The 27,664-nt window shown below is 50.2% G+C and overlaps 1 protein-coding gene across 1 annotated transcript in view; it reads right to left on the reverse strand.

Annotated features, from left to right (window-relative positions):
• Window positions 1–27,664, reverse strand: part of LOC119454284 (glucose dehydrogenase [FAD, quinone]) — a 92,119-nt gene that overhangs the window by 27,085 nt on the left and 37,370 nt on the right. Inside the window, exons 2-3 of the mRNA XM_037716254.2 lie at window positions 16,848–17,050; window positions 11,696–11,882 (exon numbers count right to left, since the gene is read on the reverse strand). Coding sequence (XP_037572182.1) covers window positions 11,696–11,882; window positions 16,848–17,050 — 390 coding nt within the window. The remainder of the gene's footprint in view (window positions 1–11,695; window positions 11,883–16,847; window positions 17,051–27,664) is intronic.

Genomic DNA, 27,664 nt, shown 5'->3' on the forward strand with positions numbered 1-27,664 from the left:
CCAACCACCTGTAAGCCGTGACTCTTCCCTATACGCAGACCGGGCAGCCTTTTCGCCGCGCCTCTTACGTATGCGCAGGCAGCGCAGCCTGTTGCCGCGCCTCCTTACGTATGCGCAGGCAGTGCAGCCTGTTGCCGTGCCTCCTACCTATGCGCAGGTAGTGCGTGGGCCTCCCCAGCCGCCTTTCTCGATCTTGCAACAGTCTGCACCACCCGCCGCTCCTACTGCTTCTTGGGCCGGGCCGAGAGACAGCAATCCATGGCGGACGCCTGACAATCGTCCCATCTGTTACGCCTGCTGCATGCCTGGACACGCCACTTGCTATTGCCGCCGTCGCCTTCCAACTCCCGACGCCGCTGCCCGGCCGTTCCAGTGTGGCGGTCAGCCCATGCGCCAATCAGCACCGGGTCCCTACCAGCGCTACATTTCTTCTGACCTCCCTGAATTTCCGTCGCGCCGATCCCCATCTCCTCGTCAACGATCGCTCTCCCCAATGCGTCGCCGACCCGCACCCTCCGACCAGGAAAACTAAGCGCCGCCGTTCGTGAGGCAAGAACTGCGCCATCTTCGAACTGCCCAAGTCCTAGCTCTTCTCCTGCTAACGTGGTCGCAATATCTGTCGAAGGTATTTCTACTTTTGCGCTTGTGGACACCGGCGCCGCCGTTTCTGTTATAGCCGCCAAACTCTGCCGTTCGCTGCGCAAGGTGACCACGCCGCTGTCTGGACTGTCGCTTCACACGGCAAGCGCGCAGCACGTGACACCTCTCGCAGCCTGTACTGCCCGTATGCTTTTACAAGGCGTTTTGTACATTGTCGAGTTTATTGTTCTTCCAGCCTGCTCACATGACGTCATCCTGGGGTGGGACTTCTTGTCCCGTCATAATGCCGTCATCGACTGCGCACGAGCTGAAGTTGAAATTTCGCCGCTGTGTGACGCACCATCTCACGACGCTCTTGATCAGCCGCCTAAACTGGTCGTGCGTGAGAACACCGACATTCCACCTGGCTCTTTTGCCCTTGTCCCAGTCGTCTGCGATGTCGTCACCGATGCGACGGTCTTCTTTACGCCATCTGACATCTTTATGAGCCACAAAGCCGTTCCACTGCCTTTTGCAACGCTTGACATCGTCGTCGCCATCAGCAATATTTTTCTGTACAATCCGCTTTCTGCGTCGGTTACGTTGCTTGTCGGCGAATGTATCGGCCGCGTGGAACAGCTTGACTCTTCGTTCTTTGTTACCGTGCCAGACGACTCTTTCCATCTTGACTCGCACGAACTCCTCGCCCTTTCAACGCATGATGAGCCGTCGAGTGACATGTTTTCCGGTTCCATCGCCACTACACTAACCCCTTCCGAACGCTCCGAGCTTCTTCAGCTTCTACACGAATTCAGAGATTACTTCGATGTGTCTCAGCCGCAATTGGGCCGAACCTCGGAATTGCAGCACTACATTGACACCGGCTTGCACCAGCCGTTGCGTCAACGACCGTACCACGTCTCCGCCGACGAGCGTCGCGTCATCAACGACCAAGTCGACGATATGCTACGCCGTGGCGTTATCCAGCCATCTCACAGTCCCGGCCATCTCCTGTCGTTCTCGTTCGCAGGAAGGACGGGTCTATCCGCTTTTGTGTTGACTACCATCGATTAAAAAAGGTCACGCGCAAGGACGTCTATCCTTTGCCGCGCATCGACGACGCCCTTGACAGCCTGTAGGGCGCGGAATTCTTTTCGTCTCTAGACTTACGTTCTGGCTACTGGCAGGTTCCAATGGCTGAAGCCGATCGCCAGAAAACGGCGTTTATTACACCTGACGGCCTATACGAGTTCAACGTGATGCCCTTTGGACTTTGCAACGCGCCTGCCACGTTTGAACGACTCATGGAAAATACGCTGCGTGGCCTCAAGTGGTCTATGTGTCTTTGTTACCTCGACGATGTCGTGGTTTTCTCGCCTGACTTTCCGACCCACCTACTTCACCTTCGCCATGTTTTGACGTGTCTCACCAACGCTGGCCTGCAACTTAACCTCAAGAAGTGCCACTTCGCCGCGCGGGAGCTGACCATCTTAGGCCACACCGTGTCCAAGCAAGGCGTTCCACCGGACCCCTCGAAACTTCGTGCAGTCGCTTAGTTCCCGAAGCCTACTAACGTCAAAGAACTACGCAGTTTTGTGGGCCTGTGCTCATATTTCCGGCGCTTTGTCCGCAATTACGCATCGATCATGTCGCCCTTGACCCAGCTCCTATGCGGTGGTGGTGGTGGTGAAAACATTTATTTCGCAGTATGCTTGGACCAGCCCGTAAGGGACTGGTCCTTACAAATACTGGGTGGAGGTCCCTAGTTCGGGACCCCAGTGGCGGTAGCCGCCGCCCGGGCGCGCCCAACTAAGGCTTCTTGGGCCTGTAAGTCGTGGCAGCTGAGCACGGTCGCCTCCCAGTCTTCCCGGGTTGGGTTGGGGATGGGGGGATGGCCGGGTTTGAGGGGCAGGCCCACACCATGTGATAGGTGTCTGATGACACCACACCACAGTGTGGGCAGTTGCCAGTAAAGGAGGGGTCAAAATGTTTTAGAACTGCCGGGCACAGCAAAGTGTTGGTTAGAAGGCGGAGAAGGAGCCGCTCATCCTCCTTCGTAAGGCCTTTACATGGGCGGGGGTAAAGGCGATGACTATCTTGATAGTATATTGCAATATCTTTAAAGGTATAGGCCGGATTAAAATCTGGTTCCTGATCGGGTGGGGAGGAGAAAACAGCCCGGTGAGAGAGCGCGCGGGCGGCTGCGTCTGCTGCCTCGTTTCCTGCTAACCCCTGATGAGCAGGGCACCATATAAGGTAACGGTGTGAGGGGTCCCTATCCCGTATGCAATTTTTGTAGATATTATTACGATAACATCGAAAGATGTTGAAGAGACGAGCCGCCGCGCGAAAGACGACGAAGTGTGTCTGTGCTCTTGGTGCGAGCGATTGTGGGCCTGGCTCTCTGGCTTCTGTGTAAATAGCCTGTAAATAGCCTCTTTCGTCTGTGTCCTTTCACACGTAACATTCTGGTGGAGGTTAGCGCTCCCCGTCCTCACCACGGAACTCCGAAGTGGTCGGTACATCGAGCTTGTCACCATGCCCCCCGGTGACGAGACCGCCTCTGCAACGGCTTCGGCTCGCCCGACTACGCCTATCGTCACGGTTGCCCAACATCGCGACCCTGGTGTGTTCTCTGGCCTGGAGAACACGTAACAATATGATAGGCTAGAGAGGGGGTCCAGCCTTGTTGGACGTTCCGACAGGCCCCTCTCGAGTCGGTGATTATGTATTTCGAGTCGGAATGTGAGGCCGCGAGAGCGATGGCGACTTCTTCCGCGTGTGTTGCATTGTGGGCTCTAAAGGTGAGACCGTTAACTGTGTTGCTGTTGTGAACTACCGCCGCCGTGTACCATCCCCCGTGGTGAGGACCGGAGGCATCCACGTAGTAGACACCTATTTTGTTGCCATAATGTCGGGCTAGAGCCTCCGCGCGCGCCAGGCGCCGGCCATTATGATCTTCATGTGACATGTTATTTGGAACAGGTCGCACGTGGAGGGCGCGTCTACACAGTTCTGGGATGCGAAATCTATCATCCATGGGAATGGTGTGTTGGATATGGAGTCGAGCAAGAAGGCGGCGACCTGACTCCGTTTGCGACAGGCGTGTGTATTGGTTTGTGAGGTGCGCTTCCCGGAGCTCCCGGAAAGTGTTCACCACCCCAAGGGCCATAAGACGGCTGTTGGACGTGGTGACGGGGAGGTCCAGGGCACGCTTAACAATTTTGCGGAGGATGACCTCAAGGGCCTCCTCCTCTTGCTTCCGTAGGTGAAGGTAAGGAGTCGAATAAAGAATTCGACTGGTCACAAAGGCGTTTGCCAGCCGCAAGGCATCCTTACTTCGTAACCTCCCGCGTTTGTTGGAAACCCGGCGGACCATGCCGCCCACCTGGTCCCCCACCTTACGGAGTTTGGCCAATGTAGTATCTGGCCGTCTGTGTTTGTGGATGTAGAGTCCGAGTACCCGGATCTCTTCAGCTTCGTGTATGGGACCACTGTCAAGAGACAGAGATATTTTAGTTGTGCACTTCGGCGAGGGTCGGAGGTGCACAAATTCTGATTTTTTAGGGGAACATTGAAGACCGCAGCGGCGAGCGTCGTAGTCTACTATCGTCGCCGCTGTTTGCAGGCTGGTTTCAATGTCCGCTATGCTGCCCTGAGTGGCCCACAGGGTGATGTCATCGGCGTACAGGGCGTGCTGTACGCCGGCGACACCACCCAGCTGGGCCGGCAGGTGCATCATGGCCAGATTGAAAAGTAGTTGGGAAAGTACCGCGCCCTGGGGGTTTCCCCGCGTGCCGAGTAGATAAGGACCATGCTCTCTGTCTTGAATGCGGATGTAGGAATGTAGATCCGTGAGAAATTGGCGTATGTATCGGAATGTGTTGAGGCCACAGTCGGTCTGATTTAGGTGAGTATGATCTCATGTGTTACGTTGTCGAATGCCCCCTTAAGATCCAAGGCGAGTACTGCTCGGTCATTAGAGGGGCATTCGAGGGGGTCAAGGACTTCCCGATTGAGTTGCAGGAGGACATCCTGTGCGGATCTGTGTGGGCGAAATCCGAACATGGTGTCCCCAAACACATTTTTGTGTTCAAGGTATGCAGATAGCCGGTCCCGCACCATTGTTTCCATTAGTTTGCCCACACATGAGGTGAGAGAGATGGGGCGGAGGTTATCTGTGTCAATTGGTTTGCCTGCTTTAGGAATAAAGGTTACGAGAGCCGTTTTCCAGTCTATTGGCAGGGGGGTGTCCCCGCGCCAAATTGCATTGATGTAGTCGAGGAGGGACTGGTATGCCGTGTCGGGCAGGTTCGCCAGAAGTTTCACGGTGACCTTATCCCTTCCCGGGGCAGTGCCTCGTTTCATTTTGGCTAGGGCCGCCCGCAGATCATGGAGCTGGAACGGTTGATCCAGTTCCGTGTTCTCTCTGCCTGCATAAGAGTACGCAGACCCACGGGAGTCTTGGGCTGTGCACAAATACTGCTCCCGGAGTTTCTGTGCCAGTTGAGTTGTGTTGCCAGGGAAAGCGTGCACGGCTCTCTGCAAATGTTTCTGTGTTTCGGTTCGTGTTTGAGTTGGGTCGATGAGGGCTCGAAAGAGGCGCCATGTGTTGCGGCTGGAGATTTGTCGCGCGGCCGTGTTGCATCTATCCACCCAGATGGAGTCGGCGAGTTGGGCCGCGTACTCGGCCGCTCTCTGGGTGAGCTCGGAAATTCGAGCTTTAAGCTTTCTGTTATGTTTCTGGCGTCGCCAGCGGCGGACGAGGCTGCGACGGGCTTCCCAGAGGTGTAGGAGGTGGTTATCCACGTCCGTGACTGCCTCTGACAGCTGGATCTGAGTTTCATGTGAGCGAAGGTGTATCAGCAGGTGTTGGGACCATGCTGAGTAACCCTGCTCGGAAATGGGTGTGTTATCTAATGTGTCAAAGTTTTGCCTAAATGTGGTCCAACTGGGATACGGGCTTGTGTTTTGGAACGCTTGAGGGGGCGTGTGTATAGGGTAGTGTTAAGGATGCAGTGGTCGTTACCGAGGGTTTCCTCGCTGTTGAGCCAGTCTGCGTGTCTTATGTTGCGAGTGAAGGTCAAGTCCGGGCACGTATCTCGTGTCACGGAGTTTCCTGGTAGAAGTAGAAGTTTCCTGGTAGAAGCGGCGGCCTGGTAGAAGTAGCGCTGTCAGATTTCCAGTGCATTTGTGCCAATAGAGCAATGCTTTTTGTTGGTATTAAACGACTAAGCAATTAGGGCTACATTTTTTGCTTGACTTTGCCACGTTTGCGCTAGCCTAAGACAATCCAATGGAATCAGGGACGCAAAGCACCTTGATACTCTTGTTCGCTGTTGTGGCATTGGTACTCTTTAGGTGTACTACTGTTCAAGCTCTTCCTTTCAGACCGAAGCCGTAGATTTCGCGTAGTGCAGTAATGGCTGCGTAGTGCAGAACTGCTTAGTGTAATTTCATGGAGCATGGTCACAAGCGGTGCACATAGCCATAACGAATTTAATGCGTGTTTGCACGGGCGTGACTAGGCAGCCGCACCAAACTGAAGCACAAATACGTTTCATCTCCAAGGCGCAAACAACCATGATGCGGGGATAAGGAAAATGAGTAAAAATTATAAAGTGGGGATTGCCTCAGTCTAGCCGTACCTTCATGGTATAAACCTGCTGTATTATCTAACGATGCGCGGTGTGAGCACTTTTGTGACGACTAGAAGAGGGCGACGAGGATAACGAAGGTCGCATAACGGCGTTAGAATGACGAAACTCGAATTCTGACGATCATATTGCTACACGCGTGTGGTATTTGGTTGTTTGAACGAGGCGTGCGAGCGCCTAGACGAAGAAGACGAACTGCTCCTGGCTCTCGAGCTATCGGCTGATCTGGCCAGCGCTGCAGCTATCTTTTGTAAATATACTTGTAAATAGTCTCCTGTACTTAATTCTTCGTTCGCGTAACAATATTTTACGCGCAAGCGTACATACCTCTGTTCATGAAATCGGCGAAATTATTTTTGTCGCCGCGAGGGAAGCGAGCGCCGGAGGAGGAAGGTGCCCGGAAGCCGAGAAGAGAATGTCGCGTACGCGCCCTTTCCGCTTGTGCATCGAGGCCGGGATGCTCGCTGTGCATGCGAAGCGGTACCCATAGGCTTGCGCGTAACGGATCCGCTTGCCTGTATGCTTGCGCTTACGTGTAGTGCTGCTACACTCCAGTTATTGCGCTTCAGATGGAGCTGTTGGCGATGATGTGATGTTGGATACAAGAAAAACACTATAAAGATAACATCAATAGAACTTGACGCAGAAACTCCTCCGGCAGTTGTCTAAGTATGCGTAAGCATTGGACCACTTGCTGATCTCCACGCAGCCCGGTGTCAATATCAGTGTTATGAAATTTGATCCGGACAGAATAAACGACAGCGCTGCGACGACACAAACTGATGCAGATGGGGGCGCAAGGTGCACTGATGACGCCAGCAAAGTACTGCAGGTGGCGGCGCCTGGTGTGCTGATGACGTTCTGATCATGGTAAGCCATTATCGCTCATTAGCGCCTGATCCATGCGCGTCTAACCTTTATGAACCGTGACCAAACACACACCGACGTAGGCTGCGTATGACACGTAGAGCACTGCACGGGCTCGGGCTTACCCGAAAGCCCGGGCTCGGCCCGGCCCGTGGGCTGGTCCGGGCCGGGTAGAGCAGTTTTAGGGGCGTAGCTCCTCTTAGTCTAACCTTGTCACGTCTCCGTTGTCCGGCGTATCTTCCGGCAGTAAACGGCAGTATCTCCCGTATAATGCAATAGATGGCGCTGTCTCATAGAAGTACATACAAACTGCAGTTCAGGGACGATATTCTAGATGGCGCTGTACACAATCTGTGTCGTCATCACCATTTCTCGCCTCATTTCCTAGATGGCGTTGGTCCAATAGAATTGTGTTCAATATGGCGCTTGTGTGAATCGACACGAGATGGCGCTGGAAGTGCCGCTGCTCTCCGATTGGCTGCTGCGCGGGCTGCGCGGGGATGCGCTGGGAGCGAGCGCCTCTCTCATTTCTTGGATCGTCGCCGTACGTGTCGGATCGTTGGTGGAGAATGGACGATGCGCAGCGGCGGGCGCGGATGGCCGCTGCGGCTCGTGCTCGTCGGCAGGATTCCGCGGTGCGAGCTCGAGAAGCTGCCGCCAAGCGAGCGCGGCGCCTGGCAGATCCCGAGACGGTGCGCGCCAATGACGCCGCGGTAAAACGTGCACTGCGATCAGCGGACTCCGGAATGCGAGAGCGGGAAGCGGCGGCTCAGCGAGCGCGGCGCCTGGCGGATCCCGAGACGGTGCGCGCCAATGACGCCGCGGCGAAACGTGCACTGCGATCAGCGGACTCCGGAATGCGAGAGCGGGAAGCGGCGGCTCAGCGAGCGCGGCGCCTGGCGGATCCCGAGACGGTGCGCGCCAATGACGCCGCAGCGAAACGTGCACTGCGAGCAGCGGACCCTGAAAGGCGAGAGCGGGAAGCGGCGGCTAAGCGAGCGCGGCGCCGGGCAGACCCGGATGGTGCTCGTGCGGGGGAAGTGGTGACCAAGCGGCGGCAGCGGTCTCACATTCAAGGAGCCGACGCGCGGTTCGAGCGGGAATTTCTCGCTCATTGGTAAGTACGTAACATATAAAGGTAACTTGAAATCTCAATAAAAGTTTTCTTCACCGTACCTCACGTGTTTGCATGATGATTTTATCGGGCGAACTTCTCGGAGGATTAACGGTATCACCCATAACCTCCGGAGCTTCGCCCACCTCACCATCATTCACCTCGTGGATATGCTGTGATTTATTTCTCGGGCTCGGGCTTACCCGAAAGCCCGGGCCCCGCCCGGTCCGTGGGCTGGGCCGGGCCGGGTAGAGCAGTTTTTTCTCGGGCCGGGCTCGGGCACGGCGTGTGCTTTTTGACCCGGGCTCGGGCCGGGCTCGGGTTTTTTGACACGGGCCCGGGCCGGGCTCGGGTTTTTTGACGCGGGCCCGGGCCGGGCTCGGGCTTTCTGGTGGTGTGCATGTAACATGCAGCGAGTTATTCTCGGGCGTCTCAACTCTGAAAAATATATATTTTTCGGTCTCGGGCCGGTTTCGAGCCGGGCTCGGGCCGTGCTCGGGCCTAAGGTAAAGGGGTGGCGGGCCGGGCGGGTAACGTAGATAATTGCCGGGCCCTGGCTGAAAAAATCGGCCCGTGCAGTGCTCTAATGACACGTCCGCGCGGACCGTATCTTGAAGCGATCTGCGATGCCAACAGAAAGTGACGACTGCTGATAAGTTCGCGCGCTGTTTTCTCGCCGCTTCGTTGGCGCTGAAGTCAGGTAGCGAGAAGGTGAATTCGCTCGCTGCTGTGGGCGCTATCTTGGAAGCGATCATCTTACGGTACGAAGGTATGCTTTTTCTTGTTGGATAAGCATAAAGATGTTTACGCATTTAAAAAAATGAATATAACGCGAAAAAAACGACTCATGTCCAGGCATAGAAGTGTGGAAAGTCCTCCCACGGAAAAGTCGCAGCGCCTACGTGCCCGCCTGTCGGGGCGCCGCCTCGGTTCAGTTTACTGTACAGGCACTTCCAATTTCCAGGCATGCTGAATTTTCCTTTAAAATATGCAGCAGCTGTCTTGAAAACTTCAGATTGATCATACGCAATTTTGGCCTTGAAGGAATGTGCCAAAAATCATTCCACAATACCTCGTAAATGTTGATGAGACTCGGGCGAAAACCTGTCATCGTGACGTAACCCGAAACACGGCTCTGCATGAGTGTCAATACTCCTCAGTGTAGGATTGATCAATTAACAAATATGTCTATCTCAAGAAATTTCAGCTTTGCGTAAAAAATTAGTCACGTTTCACTTCGTGAACGCGCGTTCCCTCGTGGCAACAGAAAATATTGGTTGATAACGCGAGCGGACCGTCGCTCTGACCACTGACAAAGCGCGATAAGCGCGAAAAGGCATTATTACCGGAAAGGCATCGCTACAAAATACCGGCCCAGGAACGTTTGTCCGTTTCGCCCCCCGTATTAATCGTGGTGCCGATGTGAGAGTAAAACGAATGGCTATGTTCTCACGAGGAGAGAAGAGAGAGAGCAAGGAGAGGAAAGGCAGGGAGGTCAACCAGAAGAGCGTCCGGTTTGCTACCCTGCACTAGAGGTGAGGGAAAGGGGAATAGAAAGAATAAAATAGGGAGAGAATGAGTACTGAGTACACGTGGGACGATGTACAGGGACACTATAGGCGGTCTCTTAAATCGGTGCACTTCAAATACTGCACTAATGCACGCATCGCTTTTTGTGCCAGTGACGGGTGTAGCCACGGTCCGAGTATCTTTGACTCAGAGAAGGGTCTCGAGTCCAGTAGGTTTAAAGTGGTCGTGAGAGAGAGGCGTTGCACGTCGTAGCGAGGACAGGTACACAATAGGTGCTCGATGGTTTCCTCGCACATACAGGAGTCGCACATCGGGCTCTCGGCCATTCCCATACGGAAAGAGTAAGCGTTCGTGAACGCCACTCCCAGCCACGAGCGGCACAGCAAGGTTGTTTCGCCGCGGGAAAGGCTAGATGGCAATTGTAGACGCAGCAAGGGGTCCAACTTGTACAATCGGCAATTGAAGGCACTTGAACTCCATAAAGCTTGTGACTTTTTGCGTGAAAGCAGACGAAGTTCCCTGGCAGTGTCCGTCCTCGCCAAAGGTAGTGTACGCGTCTGGGTGTCTTCGTGAGCAGATCGGGCAGCCCTGTCAGCAATGTCGTTGCCGATGATGCCACAGTGAGCAGGAATCCACTGGAACACTATGATGTGTCCTGTTTCCAGAGCATGGTTATGTACTTCCATGATGGCGGATATCATCTGCTCGTAAGTTCTGTGATGTAAGGCTGATTTGATACAGTGAAGGGCTGCCTTAGAGTCACAGAATATGACCCATTTCTGTGCCGGCACTTCTTTAACGTAGGTCACAGCTGCATGGAGGGCTGCAAGTTCTGCCGACGTAGATGTAGTCATATGTGATAATTTGAATTTAACTGCAACTTGCTTGGCTGGAACGACGAATGCGGCAGTTGAGCTGGAAGGTGAGGTCGAACCGTCGGTATATATATATATGTATGTAGTCATGATACATCTGGTGCATTAATAGGAGCGTCAGTTGCTTCAGAGCCAGCGATGGATGATTGGCCTTCTTGGTGATTCCGGGAATAGTAAAATTCACTTGAGGCTGTCGCAGGCACCAGAGGGGAGATGAAGGCTTCGCCGCCGGTGTAAAAGATGACGGTATCCACTCTTGGTGGCCGCTAATCACTTTTGAAAAAGGTCGCTTGAGGTCTCTCCGCTGGTAGGAAGCTAAGTGATGGTCGGGGATCCTTGACAGATGACGAATGTGCGCTCTGAGGGAGTCGGCAGCTACGTTTGTCTGGATCGTATGGTCTCTCGCGATGACTATTGTTGCTGTTGTTGAGGTGCACCGAGGCAGCCCTAAACACGTGCGTAGGGCTTGACCTTGTATGCTCTCCAGAGCGCGAATGTTCGTCTTGCATGTATTTGATAAAACTGACATACTGTAACGAAGGAGTCCCAGGAACAGTACCCTGTACAGCTGCAGCATAGAATGGACTGGTGCACCCCAGTTTTTCCCGCAGAGAAATTTAAATACCTGAGCAATACAAATTAACTTCTTCAGGTAGACGCAGTGAGGAGTCCACGAGAGGTTGCGGTCGATGATGACACCCAGAAAGCGATGCGTCTTAACATAGGACACAGCTTGACCGTTGATTGAAACAGGATACAGGGACATTTGTTTGCGCGTAAAGCCAATCAATGCGCACTTTTCTGTAGACACACTGAGGCCTTGTTCTTGTAGATAAGACGCCGTCATGGTTGCCGCCCGCTGAAGCCTGGCCCGCACCTGAGGCCTAGTCACTGCAGAGGCCCAGATGCAAATGTCGTCGGCGTATATAGAGACATGAACTGTCCGCGGTAAATACTCCACACCATAGACACTGAGCCACCCAGGAGAAATTTGCTGTATTTGCGTATATTGGCATAGCGGAAATTGAGGTTACCCAAACGCGAGCATTGATTAAATGTAGAACGACACTCACCATCATGGTCTGGCACGCTCGACGTCTCAATGTTCCTGAAGTGCGGCAACACGTCCTCGTAAGACCAACCGTGCGCTCCGAAGTCGTCCCTCCATATGTCGTAGTCGCGCCGGTTTCCTCGAACATAGAACATAAAATTTATTGCGCTAGACCCACCCATAGCCATGCCGCGGGCCCACGGGCACCTCTGTAAAGAAATAAGAGACGCTTGTTGCAGCAAGGACCTCCAGGACCAAAATAGTTCAAAATTGATTCCACGTAAGTTCAGCTCAAAACTAATAATTTCAGCGTCTACCGTTCTGAGCACATTGCCCTGAAGTAACCACGAAGTAAGCATGAAGCATACGGTAGCACACGCAGCATGAAGCACACGGCAGTTGGGTGCAACTGTACTATCAATGCGCGTAATACTGTCTTTTAAAAAAAACCTGTAACATTTTCTGCATTTATTCCGAGCGATTTGTTGGCAATAGTATCCCAGCTCGCCATGAACATTCGGAGGAGGAGGAAGTATAAACTTTATACACACATCAGCTGACGGTGAAATCGTCTGAGGTGGGCGGCGTCCCTAGTCCAGGATGCCGTAGGCTTGAGCTGATAGCTTGGCCCTGCTCACCAGGAGATGCTGGTCTTCAGGGCTCGGGCTTGTCAGCTGGGAATACCACTGCTCGACGGTTGGTCCGGTGATGGTTGGTGTCGATGGGTTTTGCCCAGATTCACATACCATGTGGTAGAGGATATTGGACGCAGAGCAGAAGGCGCATTTGTGAGTATAACTTGTAGCCTACATGGCGTGTAGTAGGGTGCCGTGCGGGAATGTGCCGGTATGCAGTTTGCGGAACATCACCGCCTGTTTTCTTGTCAGCATAGGATGCGGGGGTGGGTAGATCCTCCTACCCAGTCTGTAATGAATCAGGATATCGGCGTATCTGTTCAGGACGCTGTCATGTTGGTCTACCGGGGCTCGTGAACCCGGTGGGATAGCCCGGAGAATATTATCTCGGGCAGCGGCGTTAGCCGCTACATTACCCGCCAGGGACTCGTGTCCCGGGGCCCAGTCAATGTACAGTTCTTGAAAATTGCCTACTTTTTCGAGGATGCTCAGGGCTTGTCTGGAAATGCGGTCCTTTTGGTAATTTCTCCATGTTTGTGAGTCCATGATGACTGATGTGAACCTTCTCTCGCTTGCCCGTAGTAGCCGCCAGGGCTATCGCCGTTCATTCCGCACAGTCGATGTCTCGAGTGTTCACCGAGGCGGCTGCTACCTCTTGTCGTTGGCCGTTGATCACGCTGATAGCGTGGGCCGCTATGTTCTTGTACTTTGCCGCGTCGGTGTATCTGACTTCTTGTTTTGCTCCTTCATAGGCCTTACGTAGAGCTTGCACTGTCGTTCGCCTCCTTTGTCTGTTGTATTCAGGGTGCATGTTTCCCGAGATGCTGGCCACCGGGATCTTCTCTCTCAGGGATAGAGAACCCGCTGTTTTCTGGACTCTTATTCGACTGGGCAGCCCGGAAACCAATACATATTGCGTCAGCTCATCGAGCACGACTGAACCCGCTCCCGCTTTAACCACGACAAATCCTTTGAAAGAATTGTCCATGCTAGCTCGCCCACTTCCGTTTTAGCATGAAGTTCTGTGCACTGGCGTCCATGTTTTGCATGACAACAACAATGATCATTATACAACGAAAACTAATGCAGTTCTTCCCTTGTGAGTTTAAAGCTCAAATATGGCCTGAGCGCTAAAAGAAGTTACGTGTATTAGCGGCTATAGCAAGCGGATAATTTTTTTCATAAGGTTCATGCTCCCCGCTCAATAGGACCTCGCTATAGATAGGCGGATTTGACCCTTCTACCTGTTACGGTAAGCTCATTCGAGAGCAGCTATGATAAATAGCCAAATTGCTTAACATGGAAAGGAGTACTAGATTAGAAAGTAATTAAATAGCGTAGTCCAGAAGATTAATAAACGCAGATCGAAATTGTGAACACGGCGACAAAGACTTTAGCACGAAAACCATTATTTACCCCAAGAATTATAAAACGCCACGAACTAAAGTTGGCGGCCAGCATGTCCCCATCGCAGACCTAAATCTAACATTCTTTATTCATTCATTCAGCTATACAATGTGATTACACGGTTATTGTGTGGGAAGGAGTGGCAAAAAGGCAACTAAATGCCTGGAAAATGTGTCTAAACCCACCCTAACCACCAAACTGCGCAGCGCTAAGCACCATGTGATAATACACTTTTCAAGAATATGTCGTCGAAAGAAGCACACATATTTTTACACTAAAAATGCACGCAGTTCTGCCCTCTGCAAATGTGACCAACAATCTAAAATCGTACTCGTGACAAGCTCAGCAAGAGAGTCTTTGCCATCCAGCCCAACGGCGCAGAGAATTACGATCACGGGCGCTTTAGAAGACAAAACAACAAATGGCGTACGAAATTGATACATCCCATCCGCAATCCTCCAAATGTAGCAGTCGACAGAAAGCTTACAAAGCTAAATTCAAGGGCCTTACGTGCCCAAACTACACTTTCATTACGAGGTACGCCGTGACGGGGGGACTCCGAATCAATTTTGACCTCCGGGGGTTCTTTAACCTGCTCCTAATACACATTCCGCCCTTACCGATATGCGGTCTCCGCGTCCGGGATTGAACCCGTGACGTCGACGTCAACCTCAGCGGCATAATGCAATAGCCACTGAGCTATCACAGCACATTAGACACAAGGCTTCGTGCTGACTACGGATACAAGGTGGCTCTAAATCGCCCCCTAAAATACCATCGTATTTATATTCGTCATTCACACAACGACGCAACTTGTGACAGACAACTCAAGCTTGTCACTAATCAAGACATGTTCACTTAGCAGGAATCTCAAGTTCCAAAACTGTAGGATAGTGGGAATGGTCGATCCATTTTATCTTCTAGGTAGTCGCCTGTCAAATATCCCATAAAATATACTGATTATTTCCAATAGTTCCTTCCCTCGCTCCGTTAACTCCGCGAAAATGAGGAGATACCTTCATGTCACAATCACTTTCTTGCAATATTGCGAAACTAGTGCTGGCCTCGGGGAATCCCAGTCTTTATCACATCCGCACGGGGTCAGTGCAAAGTCCAGCATGGCAGTATACGAGACATACCCAGGTTCAGGGACGCCCCTAACCCTTTCAGGCGCCAATAAGTTCTGTTGAGTTAAAACTTACCGTCACCGTATTTATTGCATATTCAGAATCATAAAAAGCATAAAGCTGCAGAATAACTGAAATATTTTGAATTGTTTAGTGAGTTGTCAAGTTTAACGAACATGGACTCCATGTGAAAACTCACTACAGGAACATTACATGTGAGAACAACAATTTCATGTCGCGCAGGCTTGAAAAGCACCAATGGAGGTACCTGGTGACTATGCCTGATGCAACACTGTAAAACAATGAAAACAGAACGCCTACTTTATACAACGACATACTCGCTCAAAGCAAGTACACACAACCGTCTACTTTGTTTTACTAAAACATTGTGAACCCGTTATTCAAAGTTGCAAAGCGATTCCAATCAGAACAGTTTCATGATGTATGCGACATATTTTTAGTGCCACTACTTTCATCAATGATATTGCTGTTGACGCCCTTTCTTGGCGTACACAGCATCTTGAAGGGCTAAGCCCACGCTTGACGTGAGCTAAATGATTCCTGGCGTGAACGTGCCGAAGACGCTCATTGTGTGTCCATCGGGTTCACGACAGCCGTCATTTACGTGTAGATCAAGTCAAGCGATGGCTCGAAGTTAAGAATAAATTCTAAATAGAAGGTTTAGCGTGTTATCGTCTTGTGTGCACCGTCTTTGTCTTGGTGATCTAGATCATTCTTATGAATGCCCTAGTGTCACTCCGGCGGTGAGGCGCGGCTGAGCGCGGCCGCACAGGTCCTATATTAAAGGTGATCTGCAGTGGGTACAGAGTCCACGCGCGCCGAGGGCTCATGTATTCGTGTGCGCTGTGTTCTCGACGCTTACTTCACGCTGAAGCGAGCGGCATCACGAAGGACAGACAGTTCGCTCAATGCTGCTGTCACTATTCTTCACCCCAGCGTTTTGACAGCGAGTGTCAGCGGTCATCGAGTGAGATGGGTTCGTGTTTGCCTGTGCACGCGTGACACCATACTTGTTAATTTAGCAAGCGAATATTTGCGAGTTTATACGGCCGATAAAACTACTAGCCTTACTTCCTATAGTTGTTTAATAATTTGCTCTCGCAATCGGTGCTTCGCCTTTCGGGCGAAACTGCGACAGTTTATTTAGTGTGCCCTCATGTAGACTGTCATAACGATGCCACTCAATCGAGTTCTTTCATTTGAGAACGCCGCCGCATAATCATAAAACAAAATGATACCTGAAAGGCAGGTCAGATTGCGGTGCCCGGAACATATTTGCAAATGCCCAATGCTACTGAGGCTGCATAAAGGTATTTTCTGAGTGTATTAGAAAGTATTATTTCATCCTCATGAAACGACCGCTCTGTCGACGTACATCACCACAGTGAGACGCCGCGCAGTCCAACGAAACTACATCATTAGTATGCACTAACCTACATTTGCATTATGCCTACACTAAGCGGCAATCCACGACCGTGGTGTACAGTGCTCAGTGCTCCAAACGCAATACTCGGGCAGCACGGTTGGTGGCACTTGGCCGTAATATGTTATTGTGCGCTTCACCAAACCACGTACATGCCCACTCAAACTAGGTCCCCTCGAGCTTTCGTAGACAGTATTTTTGCTGGTCTTCAGCAGCACTGTTTTTGTTGCTATTTTGATCCAAATAACTTACTATCTATCACCGGTGGGCTCTCGGGAATCAATATAGTTCATTTTGGTATGCGATGGAGGCGAGAGTGTTTGTGATGCATGGTGACTTCATTTGGCCCCCCAGCGCTCAGCGGTGGGGCAACAAACGCCGGCGACCATGCGGTTTCAGCATCGCGTTTGAATAGCTGAACACGGTGCATGCGCGCCACTGCGACGGACAACCGAGGAATGTGCCGCAGCGCACACCCAGCTGCTTCAGGAGGTGTGGTTGGAGCCTGCTTGAACTAATCATACCCGTAATTGTAGTGAATTGCCACTGATTCATACAAACCTGATGCTCCATAGAGAGGCATGCGTACTCCTGCGGTTCAGGAAGATATTTCCAGTCGAATTTACCACCGATGAGCAGCGGCGCGAACAGTGGAACCTGCGAGAAAGCATCCTCCATGCCACCGGCTTCCAGTAGCAGCACCATCTTGCTTTGGTCGGCCGACAGGCGGTTGGCCAGCACGCATCCTGCGGAGCCTCCACCCACTGCGACACAAAATAAAGTGTTGACGAGTTCGAGAAACGACAGAAATAAAAATCACTCATGCAGTCACTCGCCATATGCAGCACCTTCAATACGCAAACGACAATGCTCACGAGGTTGTCAGGACGGAAGAATAGCATTGCAGGCGCTACCAGTAACGTATGCAAGACTAGCACGCCGGGCCAGTAACAGACCCTCGAAGAGCCATTCTGGCACGTAAACCTCTCACGACTCGCAATGCCCCTGAAACCAGTGATGCCTTCAAGACCTAAACGACTCCTAAGGTTAATTAGCCTACTGAACGGACACTCGCTCTGACGACTGCGGCTCAGGTTTATACATATATAAGCAACAGCTCAATAATCAAAATACAAAACACTATATGCACCATCATGATTCCGACAATTTTGAGACAAACGTTCAGATTTAATACCCATGGCCATGGGCATACGCGCGTTCAAAGGTCATGAACTTGGTTGTCTCTTGAACGGCGAGTCGCCAATTGTCAGAGCCTCATAGAAGAATTACTGGTAGGCCACGAAGTAGAAGATTTTTCAGGTAGCTGTACGTCGCTAAATATAAATCACGAGTTCCGTCTCTTAACTACGCAATCTTAAACGAGTACTGTGTATGAACTTTGCCGTAGTTTAGAGAAACAGGATGAGTATTAATACATTCATTGGAAACCAGTGCAATCTCTCTAGGCGTTAGCAAATCTCTTGTCAGCGCAAATCTGCCTTTTTTTATCAAAATTTCATGCTAAGGTCGCTTCCTCGTACTTCTTGGGAACTTTGGTTATATACAGCTACACCTGTCCAACTGCAACGTGCCAGACACCCTGGCGCACCTCCTACTGCAATGCAAGCACACCCGAGCAAGCATTACAACGACACAACCAATAGCAGCAGACGCAGACCCAACCCTCCTCGCAGAGACGTGGGAGGCTGCGATCTCCAAGCCGGACCTGGTCTACCAGCGCGAACTCGTCGCCCGAGCCCGGAGGGCGATCCAAGCCAGAGGGTTCCTGGAATAAGGGACCCTCCAACCTCTACTGCCAACTCACTGCTTCAAATAAGGGTTTATTCATTCATTCATTCATTCATTCGTTATGCGGGTTATAATCGATTAACTTCGGTAAAAATTATATTTGCGCATCAAGGACATCTATTTGTGTGACTCAGTTCTCTGACGCTGATATCCGCTGAGAGGGCAGCAACATTTCGGACGCACTCATTTGAATAATAACGTGAAATGCAGCGCAACTTTTATTCTTATATCTTGAGGCTGATCTTGGCAGTGGCGTACCGTTGAGCAATTTTGCACGGTGGCTATCGTTCAAAACAATACGCGAAAGCGCTCGCGTTAACAATCATGCACTTGACGCAGTGAGATGGCCTTATTTACCTACAGAGAATCTTGCCTCAGTGCAACCAAGTTAAGATTACTTAAAGCTTTACAGCTTGTGTGTAGGATACAAAACAAAATGCTACTCTTGAAGTGCGGTTTGAATAATTTCTATTCGGTCGTAATGGTTGCATTTGCGTTTTACTTGAACCGGCAGGGGAACTACCAATTCGTTCATCTCCACACGAATCAATCGTTCCAGTGCTGTTGTGCTTTTGGTAAGGTATCTGAAAGTATCTCAATATGCGTTCTCGAAAACACGGTAGTGCAGATTTCGCTCAGTAGGACACGCAATACACTGCGTGTTCCACCTAATGTTAGCAAAGCTGATGAGAGAAAAAAGTTCAAAGAAACGTGGGGCAAGATACGAATAAAACCGCTGCACTGCACAGAGCTTCTCACGCCCGCGCAAACAGTCGTTTGTATTGCAACTACGATCAGCCACGCGGCCTCAGCCAATGGAAGGGTCGGCAGCCACGCGAACAGTAAAACTGAAACTGCTTAGGTTTAGAACGCGAACGTGCTCGTGTATGTTTATTAAAACAAGATAGGCATCATGCTTGCAGCTGCTTCGCCACCTGGTAGAAGCGGTCAGCTTTATTTTGGTTCTCGTATAGAGGTAACAAGCAGAAATATTGAACTGAAGAAAATTTTTCCACGCTTTAATGGTAATGCAGGTGAAAGATACATCACTGAGATAAGTTCACAAGACCAGCTATATATGTCAGGTGCGGCATATTCAATGTACTAAAGATCGCAGCAGAACAGAACGAACTAAGTCCGTGTCTAATTGTTCCCGTAGCTTTTAGGTAGGACCAAGAGCTTCTCAGCGTCCGTTTAGGGTTCGCGCTTTCATGTTAATATGGCTCCTTGCACAGCCAGCACACATGTACGAGTAAATGAAACGGTTGCATGGGGAGCAGAGCACCATTGTAATCATAATGGGCTAATGTATGCGCACCTGCTTCATCGCGCATCAGCCTAAAGCATGGTGTTTCATGGAGCCGAACGGTTGTGTGCAGGCTGAACACTTTTAGTGGAAAAAGGTATGATTTGACGTCCCGCCCAAAAGAAAGAACAACAACGCCTCCATGTGTCGATTGGCAGTAGCGTAACAATCGCATGCAGAATATGTCAAATGAACGTCTCTTCTTGTTAAAGAAGTAATTTCAGACTACGTTGCTGGCCGGCGAAAGTTTATAGCAGCCGTGGTCATCAAAACTTGCCCGATTCTTGCGATTACGAGCGCACTTTATTTTTTTTCGTCATTTGGTTCGTCTAACGACAATCGCGCTCATTGCTACTGCGCAGTCGAAGCCGGCTAGCGCGCAAGGTATATCTGCCATGTAACAACACTGTGATGAGCCCCAGTTTTGCCGTATTCATCCCCGAAGACTTAAATAGTTGCAATGGCGAACAAGTCATTTTTACAGAAACCCTGTATTACGCACTGCAAGGTAAACTTGCTGGCTACAGTAATATTGTGTTATAAATTTTGTGGCTGATGTTCAAGTATAGTTTCCAGATTTATAATTACAATACTGACATGCTTTAACCTCTACAGTTGGCCTCCGTAGTCAGATGGCATGCCCTATTTTCATTTCATGCTGTATAATGATCACAAGTACCGATCGATCGATCTAAGTGGCAACTATTCGCTTTACATACCCCCACATTACCATTTACGCAAACATGAATTTCAGTCCTTTATAGACGAATTACCAGAACCTTATCTTGTTCTTGGGGGATCTCAATGCACACAGCGGTCTGTGGGGCGACTCTCGCATCGATGCGCGAGGCCGCCTGATTGAAGGCTTTCTTTTCTCATCCGGTGCGTGTCTGATGAACAAAAAAAGAACCTACATATTATTGTCTTGCAAACAAAACTTTTTCTTCTATAGATCTCAGCATAGCTTCTCCATCCATATTTCGGGAACTTGAATGGGAAGTTATAAAAAACCCTTACGGGAGCGACCATTTCCCAATACTGCTGAGAACACCAAGACAATACCAATCTCCACCACACGCTCCCCGGTGGAAGGTCGATGCAGCGGACTAGGAGAAATTCCAAACGCTTACCAGTACGCTCTCGTGGGCTGACATTTCATCGCTCGGAATTGACGGTGCCGTCGAATATTTTACTAATTTCAAAATTGATGCAGCTTTTAAGTGTATTCCCCAAACAAGTGGACTTTTTAGCAAACGCCGTGTCCCGTGGTGGAAGTAACAATGCCGGAACGCACGTCGGCAGCAGAACCAAGCATGGAGGCAGCTTCGCGATTCTCCTACTACTGAAAACCTTGTCGATTTCAAGAAAATCAAGTCCCAAGGTAGGAGAACGCACAGACAAGCCAGAAGAGACAGCTGGCAAAAATTCTTATCAAGCATCAATTCGTACACGGATTAGGCCAAGGTTTGGAACAGGGTCAATAGAGTAAGAGGACGACAAACTCATCCACCTCCCCTGGTATACACGCATTGAGACAACCTGGAGGACCAAGCGAACCATCTGGGTGCACATTTTGAACATGTGTCCAGTTCGTTGCACTATTCTCCAGCGTTTCAAAGACACAAATCAGCAATAGAAAAACAAAAACTAGACCGAAAGAGCACTGCGAACTAGCCATACAACCTACCTTTCTACCTAGCAGAGCTGCATGCATCACTCACCTGTTGCAACCAATCTGCCCCAGGCTCTGACCGCATACTCTCCGAAATGTTGAAAAACCTGTCCTCTGAAACAAAGAAAACCCTTCTCTGCTTGTACAACTCTATATGGACCTCCGGCGAGATCCTGTCTACCTGGAAAGAGGCCATAGTAATCCCTATCCTGAAGCACGGCAAAGATCCATCGTCCGTATCCAGCTATCGGCCCATAGCTCTAACAAACTGCATCTGCAAAGTCTTCGAGAAGATGATAAACCGCCGTCTGATGCATTTCTTAGAATCAAGCAAGCTGCTTGACCCATACCAGTGTGGGTTTCGCGATGGCCGATCCGCCACTGACCATTTGATAGTATAGAGGCTCAGATTCGGGCAGCTTTTGTCCACAAGCAATTCTTCCTGTCTGTTTTCCTCGATATGGAAAAAGCATACGACACCACGTGGCGGTTCGGTATACTGAGAGACCTCGCACACTTTGGAATACGTGACAATATGCTGACTATCATTGAAAGTTATCTGTCCAACCGTAGATTCCGTGTTCGTGTGGGTAATGCCCTATCAAGACCATATGTGCAGGAAACTGGAGTACCACAGGGTGGTGTGCTTAGTTGCACCCTCTTTATCATAAAAATGAACTCTCTGCGTCTGTACATACCACGCAACATATTTTATTCAGTATATGTCGACGATGTACAAATAGGGTTCACCTCATGTAACCTTGCAATCTGCGAGCGGCAGGTTCAGCTTGGTCTGAACAAACTGTGTAAGTGGGCGGATGAGAATGGGTTTAGGCTTAACCGACAAAAGTCCACATGCGTCCTCTTCTCCCGAAAGAGAGGTCTGCACCTTGATCCCAGCATTGAGATGCAGGGCGAGGGTCTACCTGTAAAAACTGAAGACAAATTCCTAGGCGTAACTCTGGACGCGAAGTTAACATTTATCCTGCATCTAAAGTATCTAAGAAACAAGTGCATGAAGACAATGAGCATCTTGAAAGTGTTGTCCCGCACTACGTGGGGTAGTGACACAAGATGTCTATTGAATCTCTATAAGAGCCTCATTCGATCACGTATAGACTACGGTTCCATTATATATCACTCCGCGACTCCGAGCGCCTTGAAGATGTTGGACCCTGTACACCATCTGGGCATCCGCCTTTCTACGGGTGCATTCAGAACAAGCCACGTAGAAAGCCTTTATGCAGAATCAAATGAATGGTCGCTACATCTGCAGAGAACGTACTTATCCTTTGTGTATTTCCTAAAAGTAAACTCAAGCAATACACACCCTACCTACACAACTATAAATCATCTGTCCAGTGCCCAAACCTTTCAGAACCGCCCTTCCGTAAGAAAGCCGTAGGCACTGCGAGTAAGAAGTATTGCTGAAGAAATGGATGTGTCACTCCACGAACGCGATGTCATGCCCCCTCCTGTACAGCTGCCGCCATGGCAGTGGCAGCTGATCGACTGTGATCTATCTTTCGTTGACGTTACAAAACATGCGCCGGCCGTACATATCCGTATGCACTTCCTCGAATTGCAGCACAAACTCTTGTCCGGAATATTTTATTGACGCTTCAAAGTCGTACACTGGCGTGTCTTACGCGGCGGTCGGTCCATCCTTTTCAGCTGCCGGAGTTCTACACCCAAACACAACCATCTTTACAGCAGAGGCCTACGCCATCCTGGCGGCGGTTAAACACATCAAACGTCTAGACATACCAAGGCAATCATTTATACTGACTCTTTAAGCGTGTTGAAATGTTTAAAAACTCTAAGTAGGCACAGAAACCCAGTAATTATAGCTCTTTATTCCATAATTTGCACCGCATATGCATCCAAGCAGCAAATTGTGCTGTGCTGGGTACCAGGGCACTGCGAGATCGAAGGGAATGAGTTGGCCGACAAGCTAGCCACATCTGTTCATACAAACGCTGCCCCTTCGCCCATAGCCGCCCCTGTAATGGACCTGAAGCCATTTATCAAGAAAAAGGTCAGGGCCTACTGGCAACGTCTGTGGGACAGAGAAACGAGCAACAAACTACATACTATCAAGCCTCATCTCGCTCATTGGCCACCAGAATCGAAAACACGCCACACACAGGTTACACTTTGCAGACTCAGGATAGGACACACATACAGTACACACGCATACTTATTGTCCGGTGGCGATCCGCCTATCTGTGATGACTGTGGTGAGCTACTCAGTGTACTTCATGTCCTCCTGCAGTGCCGTGAACTGGAGCGCCAGAGGAAAAAACATTTTCCATTACCATTACGACAGAACCTACCATTGCATCCTTGTATGTTGTTGGGCAATGAACCTATCTTTAAATACCAATCCATTATCGCGTTTTTAAAAGATATACAGAACTTTCGTGTTATATATCCAGGTGACTTGTAGCACGGCCTCTCTGGAGAGGCCGCTGCTGTGGTATTTTATTAAAGAAACCACGTGCCTCATAGTCTTTGTCCACAAAGGCCTTCGGTATGCGTCGTGCTACTTTTATATCCTTAATTTTAGCACCATGACCACTTCTCATACATTCACGACCCACAGATCACTCCACACGTCCCTGCCATAATTCTATTTGATGTATGTTTTACGCTCATATACCGCGATTTGTTCTTGGGCCCCTTTACAGCCACATAGCATCCTATCATGGAAACTCACTGATCATGGCAAACATACCATTCATTGTCTTGGTGCTCTTTGGGCACATTTGACCCTTGCGCCACAAAACACCAAATATCATCATCATCATGTAAGTGGCAACTATTTCACCAATGTGTAATGCCCAGTGCTGGAATTACAAAAGCCTCAATGAGTCGTGTCTCAAATTTGTTATTCATTTGTTGAAGCTATTTAAAGCAGTCACCGCAAGAATACGCGATGTGGCGTCGGAAGATTCCACAGGACGATCATGGGAGTGACTGCAGATTAGTGCACATTTCTCTACGCTATCAAAGAAAGGTAAAGCGTTGGGTTTCTGTCACTTCTATTGATGATTTCTTTTTCTGATAATTACTTAGTTTGTGATTCCTAAATTCCTCAGTTATAAACAAAGCTATATTTGGGGGCTCAGGTCTTTTATTCACCTGGTTTTCTTTACTGCGCATCGAACGAACGGTACACGAGGAGTTTCGGGACGAAGCACCTTAGGGTCGAGGCTTGTCCGTCCGTCCACGTTGTCTGTGCTCTCGGCCAACGTTGGTCGCGCCGTAGCCATAGCAACAAGGAGGGCGGCGCGGCACATGCGCACGCGGTCTCCTCCTAGCCAGCTCCTAGCTCAATTCCCGAGCCCCGCTTCTCTTCTCTCCGCGGCGCGCTCCCTTAATGCCCACGCAAAAGACGTCGAACGAGATCCCATATTAACGAGAGCAGACGTCCTTTGCTTTAACGAAACGTGGAACGCGAGACCACACATCAATGGATTCTTCCCTGTCGTATGCACAGAAGACGCAGACCGTTCGGCGGGTGGTGTTGGGATAGACGTGAAATTGCCAGCGACCGCGGTGGATCTCGACCTACAAATAATGAGCCAATCTCGCAACGGCGAACACGCTGCAATAAAACTATCCGACGGAACCGTCGTCATGACAGTGTACTTGGCCCCAGATCTCTCCCGAGGCAACGCAGAAAAGTACATCGATCTAGCCATGTGCGAATACAAAACAAAGTACAAGAACAACCTCTTCGCACTTGTCGGAGACTTCAACGTGGGCATCACGGACAGCGACTGGGTTGTGCAGTATATGACGTCTTGCGTATGACCGGAAGCAACCAACAACCACCAGCGGGACGTGCATAGACCTTGTCGTTGCCAACTTCAGGCTCGATCCAATCGAAGAACCATTGACTCTACATTTCACGGACCACAAAGCAGTGATAATGAAGAGAAAACGGAATCAAGAACTCAACTCGACATACGAGTTGTACACACGCGTTGTTTTGTACACACGCGTTTGTCACTCATATTTTGTACACATGCGTTGTCACTCATTTATATGCGCGAGTGGGAAATGTCGCAGGTGATTTACGGTAAGAACGATCCCCAGTTCTTCGCCCACTCGTCATGATTCACTTCGTGGAGATGCGTGGATTTTTTGCATTTCGTATCCATCGGAATCCCGCCACCACGGCTGGGAATCGAATCCGCGAACTTGTGCACGGCAGCAGAGCACCACAGCCTCTGGGCTACCACGACGGGTCTGGACTACGTCGTCGGTGGCATGACATTTTAATTGCGAAGCATTTCTCGGCAAACATTTGCCACTTTGAGATTATCTATCTAACCGCCTACATCTTGTTTGCTCATGGTTGTTTCGTTAACTTGGTAGGTACCAAAATTATCATGGTATGACAAGAGTGTAGGACGAACATCAGTGATAGGTCATGACATTAACATGACATGTGTGTCATGAAACAGCCGCCTACGTCTTGTGTTCTTATGGTTGTTTCGTTAACTTCGTAAGCTCCCGCACATTGCTTCGCTTAACATCTATTCCCCTAGGGCGTGGTATCTCCCGGCTTTTTGTTTTAGAGCGATTGCTCTACTACTCCAGGTACAAACCCAGAAAACGCCTAGTTCCGTAAACCTGACCCTCAAGCTCAGCCAAAGTCAAACTGGGACTTAACCTGCCTAATGCGTTGTGGAGTGAAAACGAACAGCGACTCAAGGTCAGTCATTCGGGCCGCCACCGCCAGACACGCTGGCTGCATCCAAGTTCACTGCGCGTTACCGCCGAGAGCGCCGACGGCGCCGAGCAGAGTCTGTGTGTTGTTTGTTTGGGCGCTGACAAAGGCGGACGGTTTTCCTTCGGTCTCATGTCGTGTGCCATTTCAATGCTTAGCCTTCTGGCGAAACTGACAATTTTACCCGCCGGGGTAGCTCAGTCAGTTAAGGCGTTGCGCTGCTGAGCTCGAGATCGCGGGATCGAATCCCGGCCGCGGCGGCCGCATTTCGATGGAGGCGAAATGCAAAAACGCCCGTGTGCTTGCGTTGTAGTGCACGTTAAAGAACCCCAGGTGGTCAAAATTAATCCGGAGCCCTCCACTACGGCGTGCCTCATAATCAGAACTGGTTTTGGCACGTAAAACCCCAGAAAGAAGAAGAAACTGCCAATTTTCTTTCTATCTTGCCCAACAGCCTCGGTTCATGTCGTTCAAGATGCTTCCGGACAGAAGATAATTTTTGACGAGTGCGTTAATTTATTGTATCACCAATACATTTTCGCTTTACCCTGCAATCGACCACTCTGCGGTCCAGGACTAGCACCAAAGCAGCTTTGGCGCAAGCGCACAAAATACGCAGAACTAAACATTGCCTGTGACGGAGAGTGTTTACAGTGAGCGGACACGAAGACACCTTGCGTGTCCACTTGCTGCTGTAATTTGTTTATTATTGCTTACAGGGTAAAATATGCGAAATAATGCTATGAAACGACAACATGAAATACGCTCGTTCCTGTCACGTCGTTTCTCCGCATTGTGTCGTGTCTTACACGCAGTAAGCATAAATTATGACAGCGGCGTGCGCGACATCTGCTTTTCCATTTGTAGAATTGTCACTCAGCACCGTAAGCACAGCTATAGTGTCGAAGTGGCACCTTGCCATCTCTTCCATGGTCATGGTGCCAGGTCATTTAAAAATAATTGCGCGCGTGGGTACTGCGCGGATCTCGAACGCTGGAGCACGACTGTTTTAGAGTGCTGCTCTACAGTTATGACATCCACTTTCGTTGCTGCTAAACTTATACTGTCGACGTTACAATAGCGTTCATAAGTTTGGAGCCAGTGGGAGCGAATGGCAAAATGCATGTCTGCACCGCTGGACGGCGTAGTGCCTGCGTTCAAGTGCGCATGCGCGTCCAGCTTTAGTCGCTGTCCTGCTCGTTCGTTCACTTGGTGCAGACACGCATGCCGTTCAAGAGAATTTACGCCTAAAGCCCCTATTTGCGCCCGCCGTCGCGGGCAACCATTGGTCCTGATGGCGAAGCACCGGCGTGACAGCCACGTTTAGCGTGTATCAAGCTCGGCGCCGTTTCGAATTTAAGGGATCTCTCGTTCGCACAGCTCGTGCTTCTGCCACGGCGGCCTGGGCAAGAAAAAAAAACCACCACTCGATTTCTGATGAGAGGGACGCTCCCGACACAAATGTCTCATCGACTAAAAGAATACGAAAACTGTCGCAGAGGCTGTAGAAACGTAAATTAGGGTTTTCATTTAGTGTAGTGATAACAAATAACGCAGCATTCGTTAGTTATCATGCATGCAACCTTTCATTTCAATGTAGTGCATTGCTTGGCAGCGTTTGCACTGCGAAAGCGTGGCAGTGGATAGCGCGCTTTTTTCATCGCGACGTTCAAATAGGGGCAGCGGTTTGTGCAAGGAGCGGCCACCTCTCCTGAAAGTGCGAGCGGTGTTTAACGACCATACAGCATCCGGAAAAAAAATCTGTGGCTCCAATCCACGCTGTGAAGGTGTTTGGACAGCGAAACTGTAAACGACACCCACAATAACCATTGTGACTCCACTTGAATTCA

Source organism: Dermacentor silvarum, chromosome 5 (assembly GCF_013339745.2).
Source record: "Dermacentor silvarum isolate Dsil-2018 chromosome 5, BIME_Dsil_1.4, whole genome shotgun sequence".
NCBI lineage: Eukaryota > Metazoa > Arthropoda > Arachnida > Ixodida > Ixodidae > Dermacentor > Dermacentor silvarum.